Source organism: Pistacia vera, unplaced genomic scaffold, assembly GCF_008641045.1.
Source record: "Pistacia vera cultivar Batoury unplaced genomic scaffold, PisVer_v2 Contig452, whole genome shotgun sequence".
In the NCBI taxonomy this organism is placed as follows: Eukaryota; Viridiplantae; Streptophyta; class Magnoliopsida; order Sapindales; family Anacardiaceae; genus Pistacia; species Pistacia vera.
Window position 1 is genome coordinate 105139 of NW_022196282.1, and position 6872 is coordinate 112010.

The 6872-nt window shown below is 36.3% G+C and overlaps 1 protein-coding gene across 1 annotated transcript; it reads left to right on the forward strand.

The window, feature by feature from the left end:
• The first annotated feature begins 4612 nt into the window (after positions 1-4612).
• LOC116144710 (E3 ubiquitin-protein ligase RING1-like) lies at positions 4613-6206 on the forward strand. Its single transcript, XM_031430150.1, has one exon. It carries the CDS (start codon positions 4771-4773, stop codon positions 5824-5826), a length of 1056 nt encoding a protein of 351 aa, XP_031286010.1. The 5' UTR covers positions 4613-4770; the 3' UTR covers positions 5827-6206.
• Positions 6207-6872: the final 666 nt, after the last annotated feature.

The window sequence follows — 6872 nt, forward strand, 5'->3', positions numbered from 1 at the left end:
AAATAAACAAAGATTACCCTCGATCCAAACGGCCCCATAAAGTTGATATCTTTACCCCCTATCTACATTATATTTTCAAAAAATAGAGCCAAAAAAAAAAAAAAAAAAAATGGGAGATTTTTAGGGTTTTTGATTTCACACTTCATGCAACAAAATCCAACACGAAAAAGAGTTAAACAATATATAAAAGGATATATAACTAAAAACCTTAGAATTTCAAGTCAAATGCTGTAACATCTACTGAAAACTGTACAATGCATGCATAATAACAATAGAAAATTGGGCCCAAAGTTTTCTTTTCATTACAATACATGTGTCCTTTATACATAAAGAGTACTGTTTACAAAAATGTATTTTAAAAGACAAAACAGGGGAACAGTGTAGCTATTGCTCCTCGCTCGCCGACGCCCCTCCAACCGCATCAACACCTAGAACCTGCATCCACAAAGGAAAATAACGGGGTGAGCACAAATAATGCTCAGTAAGTAAAACCCTCTAACTGTCTGTCCCCGTGTGTGACTCTTAAATTCTTTCCTTTTCTAATCTGTTTCTATTTCTGTTTCTACTAAATACCATGACCTCATCTTACGGAGGTACGGCCAGATGGCGTTCACAGCACCATCTCACTCTCCATAACTATCGGGTGGATTCACATAGTACCAACCCGTTCTTAGTGACTACCAAGTGGGGATCCAAAGCCCTACTCGGTTTTCCTAACTATGGGTGGAGATCACTTAGCACTACGTTCCTCTGACTTTTGGATAACGATCACCAAGCATAATCCGTCTATAGTCACTGTCGGGTGATGATCACAAAGCATCAACTCACTTATCTAATAACTAATCGGAGAGTGTCACAAAGCATCTACCCCATTTCTATTACTCATTGGGTGACGTCACAAAGCATCGACCCATCTCTCTAAGGGCTATTCGGATGATGATCACAAAGCATCATCCGATTCCCATAACTGTCGGGTGATGATCACCAAGCATCATCCAACTATACTACTCTTCATTCATTCTATTGTAGCATTTTTCAATGCTCTCTACCCTTGAGTAATTTTACCCACTAAGCTCTGTACTCATAGGGTAATTGATACACCATTTCCTTACACTTTCTTATGTCACTTTTCCATGTGCAACTAGTGCCTATGGATGGTTCATCTTACCAATGCACTTATGAGATGCCAACATGCAATGTTGCAAGAATTAAGGTTCATTACTACACTCAAACCTCTATTAGGCATTTCATCAAACAACTCATGTGCACTATAAAACTCTATCATAGACATGATTCTAAAACTTTTCCTAACCATCCAAAATGGGGAAAAACCCCTTCACAAGTCATAATAACTGTCAAAAAACACTTCCAAAAAGGGTTCCATACACCCCTTCAAATCCATCTCATCTACCTGCCAATCACAACACCTTTCTCATATTGCAATGAATTAACAAATCACAAGGCATAGAAATCTCTATTTATCCTTCATACATGACATATTACATGCACTCAATACAACATCAGTCTATCAAAACCCAATCAAGAAATTTCATAAATCTCAATGGGTTGGGTTTACCTCACCTTGTTATGGAGAGATTCACCAACTCTTCCTTTCACTTGTTTAGCTTGAATTTTCCTCTAATCTTAACCAAAAGAATGAAAACCCTCAAACACCAAATGAACTAAAACTCACAAATCACACACTTAAGGAGAAATCCTTACCTTAGGAAGCCCTAGGTTGCTTTTCTACTCCAAATCACTTTAAAAACCCTTGAAAAACCTTGATCAAAAGAAAAGAGAAGTTGAGAGGAGAAGAATGAAGAGTCACGTTTGAGAAGAAGAAATGAGGGGTTTCTTTGATTCTAATTCCTTTTAATGAAATATAAACACACTCATTCCCATTTTGCCCTTATTCTACTTTGGGAATTCCATCCATATCCTTTGATTCATTACAAACTCACCCCTATATCAACATATTCTCCATGAAAATTCCTTACAATTAACTCCCCACTTTTCCTGCTAATTAGGGGTAGAATGGTCAAATTGCCCTTAGGGAAGAAAATATCTAAAACTTCATCAACATTTTATTCGGCCTGTCGCCGCGGCGAAGAAACTTCTGTCGCCGCGGCGAAACTGTCCAGCAGCTCCCCCGTGGCTTCAGCACCTCTTCGCCGCGGCGAAGATTCTTCTTCGCCCCGGCGAAGACCGAAATACTAACCTTCTTCTATTTTCAACCAATTTTCAGGGCAAACATTCAACATAACACTCAAACAAACAATAATAACAAAAACCAACTCGATTAAGGGCAAAAGAGGAAACAATAACAACGTACCTCAAGCGGGGCGTTGCAAATGCTGCAAAATGGTCACTTGAACAGGCAAAATTTTTTGGGAAAACGAATGTACATATTATACAATGCAAAGAAACAACAAAAATTTGATTTTTTTTTTTTTTTTAATTTTAAATGAGCTAACTTATAGGGTGTGTTTGGTTCAAGGAATGTTGTATTACTGGGAAGTTTAGAGAAATGTGTTTCATTGGTTGGAATAAAATGATGAGTATGTTATATTAATATGTTTGGTTGAAATGAATATATTGGTGAGTATGTTATATAATTTACTAAATTGCCCTCATTTTTAAATATTAATATTATATTATTTTTTGAATAATCATTTAAACCCCCTACATTTCAGATTTAGCTAAAACACCCCAACAACAAAAGCAGTTTAAAACATAACAAAAACACTGCCAACCGCCCCAAGCCACTGGCAACGGCTTGCCACCACCGCTGGCGACAACGAAAGTAGAGATCTAGCTGTGAAAGGCCAAATCTTTGGCTGTGAAACGGTCGTCTTTTCACAGCCAAATATCTGGCCTTTCATGACCACATCTTTGCCCGTGAAAGGCCAAATCTGGTTTTTTCCGGCCATGGATCTATCATGGAAACGGCCTTACCGGTACACGCCCAGCCAAATCTAGTTGGTCGTGCACTATTCTGTCGACAGCTGGCAGTGGTGGCCAGCAGTTAGCGATGGTAGTCGGCGGCTGGCCCTGGTGACCAGATTCGACCACCACCCTTGGGTAATTTTTTTTTAATTCTAGGGGTATTTATGTCCTAAAAAAATTTGTATATAATTATAAAATAGTCAATTAGTATTTTTGTAAATTGCTTTTAAAACAAGGGCATTATTGTCCTAAAATTTTATTAATAAGGGGTAAAATTGTAACAAAAATAAGATTACAGAGTAATCTTAAAATATTTAAGAAAATGGACGTAATCTATATTACCAACAGTATCTAGCATTGGTTTTGAAAGATTACCGGAATCTTATATTACTTGACAACCAAACGTGGTAATCAAATAATATAAGATGACATTACCTCAATAATCTCTACCTACCAAACACACCCATAAGGTTTACCCATACTAACCTTGTTATCTGCACAGGAAGTAACATTGAGGCTGGTCTTTTTTATCAACTAGTAGCAACTCTAGTGTCATGTAAGTCCCCTTTGGTCTTCTCTGCGTGAATAGTGTCTCTTTCCCACGCAAAAACCTTTGGTGTATGTGGACCACCGTGAAGGTGTTTGAACACAAACAAGAGTAAAAGAAATGGGTTATTTTTTGGTCTCTTATTTGAATGTATCTTAGGTTAGGTTAGGTTAAATTGTTTGTTTATGTATATTAAATTATTGAATTGTACTTTTAACATTTTTTTTAATTAGCCTATTCGTGTATAAGTCTATGAAATTGTCCTCCATTGACTCAACTTGAGCTTTGAGTCCTTGTGAGATTACCTAATACCCTTATATGAATCAGCTCACATTTAACTTGGTCAAACGTTGTTATGACGGCAGGGGGTATATCAATTAACCTTGAAAACCTAAATATAAAAACCAAAAACACCTAGATCTAAAAAATAAAAATCCATAGATCTAAAAATTGAGGCAACATGAAGGCTATGGTGGCCGGACTTTGGTGGTGGCTAGAAGTAGCCTCTTTGCGACCTAGCCGCTTCGTCTTATTATCGGTCAGGTGTGTCATGTTGTGTCCTAGCTACATCGCATGGTTGGCCAAATTATTCATTTTAATGGGCAAGATGTGAAAGTTTTTGGGTAAATGTATTGATATACTGGTAATGAATTTACTAAATGTTACACTATGATATTAGAATTTATGTTATAAAGTATATTGTTTAATCCAGTATGAAGATTCAATTTTACCCTTTAAGAAAATAAATAATTACACTGATATCCCTGAGTCGGTAATTGAGTTCATATAGTGTAAAGCCTTGGGGTTAAGTGTAGCTTTTAAAAATAAGAGGGTGGTTTTAGTATAATGTACACTATATTTAAAATCTAATTGATAGTTTCTAAAAAGATGGTGGTAATTCATGAAATTATCCCAATTAATATAGAAGAATCATATAATAACAAAAAAGAAAAATATATTATATTTCTTTATCAACTTATATTTTTTTGGTGTTTAAATTTAAAATTAAAGTCGCTGTTTATGAGAGTGACGTGTTTGACAAAGAATGGATTGATACACCGTCAGCCGCCGTGTCTCTGTACGCAAACAAAGTCAACAACGAACGCAGAAAATTTTCAAGCAAAATCGAATATTATTCCATTCTCCACCATCTCATATTCAATCCTTTATTTTTTGTTTTCTTTCTTGAACCGTTCACCTTCCACCCGACCCAATCTATCTCTTCTCATCTCCCTTTCTTCCCCTTTGTTTGATGCTCTTCATTCTATCTTAACATCATGGGGCGCCTTCAACTTCTTCTTCAATATCACAGAAGGTTGTCAGAGGCCGTCGCTGAAGAAAAATGCAAATCGATTTGTGACTCTAATGAATCTTGTTATGAGAAATGCATGAAATCCCCTTCTCCTCCGCCTATCTCTTCACCGTCTCCTCATTCAAACAAAGCTCACAAGTTCTTGATAATCACACTCACAGTTTTCGCCGTTACTTTTGTTGCTCTGTGTTTTTATATTCTCTACTTCAAGATCTACTTAAATTGGCGTGCTTCAAGGAGATCAGCATCGTCACAGCCGCCACAAACAGATGATGATGAAACCCATGATGATTTTCTTGATGAAGATCACGGTCCGGTCGTTGACCACCACATCTGGTACATCAACACCGTTGGTTTGCAGCCGTCGATTATAGGCGCCATCACCGTTTGCAAGTATAAGAAAGGCGATGGTCTTGTTGAAGGAAGCGAGTGCTCCGTTTGTTTGAACGAGTTTGAGGAGGACGAGACTCTCAGACTTTTGCCTAAATGTAATCACGCTTTTCATGTCCCTTGTATTGATACTTGGCTTCGTTCTCACACCAATTGCCCCATGTGCCGAGCTCCGATTGTCAAGTATAACACGTCCGGTGAATCATCTTCTTCATCAACAACACCCGACTCCATTACTGATAATTCAGCTGTTAGCAGTGATACTCAGGTTGAAGTTTTGCGAGATGATGGAGAAACCGAGAGAGAATTGGAAGAAGAAATTCTTGAAAGGAGGATTGGGATTAAACCAATTAGAAGATCGGTTTCTTTGGATTCTGTATCAGCTTTTAAGATAAGTCGAGTTGTTGGTAATTTTAGTATTGAAGAAGAAAGTAGAGGGAATTCAGATGCCCAGATGGGGAAAGAGAAAGATTCAAGAATGAGAATTGTTTCAAGAAGAGTAAGCAGAACTGAAAGCTTGAGAAGATTTGTGGGAAGTTCTTCAATTGCAAGATCTTTGCAGATTGGTCCAGTTTCATTCAAAAGATCATTTTCTTGCAGTGGAAAATTCTTGTTGCCAAGGAGTAGCTGAAGACGCGACTCAAAATGTTTCAGGTCAGATATCCACAAACTTGAGAGTCCAGATGAATCGGAGGGCTCATTTTTTTTTTGGTTCTAAAAAATAATTGAAACTGCATACCAAACTCAGCTCTGTGACAAAGTCTTCTATTTAGAAAAGCCCTTGATATTTTAATTATATATGGTTATATATAGTGATAAGAGAGGCTGATCGAGGGAAAGGATATTACCTGTTAGAGGATAAATTTTGTTGTATTAAGTTTGCGAGGAGATCCATGAAAGGGAATGGATTTTCTTTAGCAAAGAAGTGTTTGTAAGTAAAAAACTCTCTTCTTGCGAAGTGATGATGATACTGTCTGTACACAATTTTGATTGATAAAATGATGATTTCTGCAAGGTTGTTTAGTTTATTGGTTACTTGATTAATAGTTATTACATTAGAATCAAATGGTTAAGGACTATTTAATGAATTCTTCACTTATATAGTGGATTTAATAAAGCTGGGGTGACATTTCCATTATCTTTGAACAATTTAATGGACTTCTCATACCATTAAAAGAAGGTACCTCAATGTAGTTGTTCTTCCATCCTTTTCATTAGACTGGTTCTTTGTGGTGGTTTAATTCTTTTAAAATGTAATTTTGAACTTGGGATGTTGAAATGATGAATTAATAATTTGGAAGGATTATGTCGTTAAATAGGTGAAATATAATTTATTTTCTTATATATAAAATTGAACTATCTTTTTATACCTACTACATTTTGAGAATTTAAAAAACTCACCGACAAAAGCTATTAAATCAAGAGTATGTCGATTGCCCCTGCAGGCCATTACTAAATTAAAAAGTTCCAATTTTTATTAAAAATTTTATTTAATGGAAAATCTTGCATTAGATAAGACGCAATTTCAATCCCCTCAATGACTAGTACTTGAACAAAAGCCCAAGTTTACTGAAGGTGTTGCAATAGTTTATGCTTTTCAAAATATATCCCATACGTTTTGATAAATAGTACTCATTTTTTTTCACAAGCGTCTGTCTCTTTGTGTTTTTGTTGTTT

Coding starts and splice junctions, on each gene's coding strand:
- LOC116144710 (XM_031430150.1), top strand. CDS start 4,771: ATGGGGCGCCTTCAACTTCTTCTTCAATATCACAGAAGGTTGTCAGAG.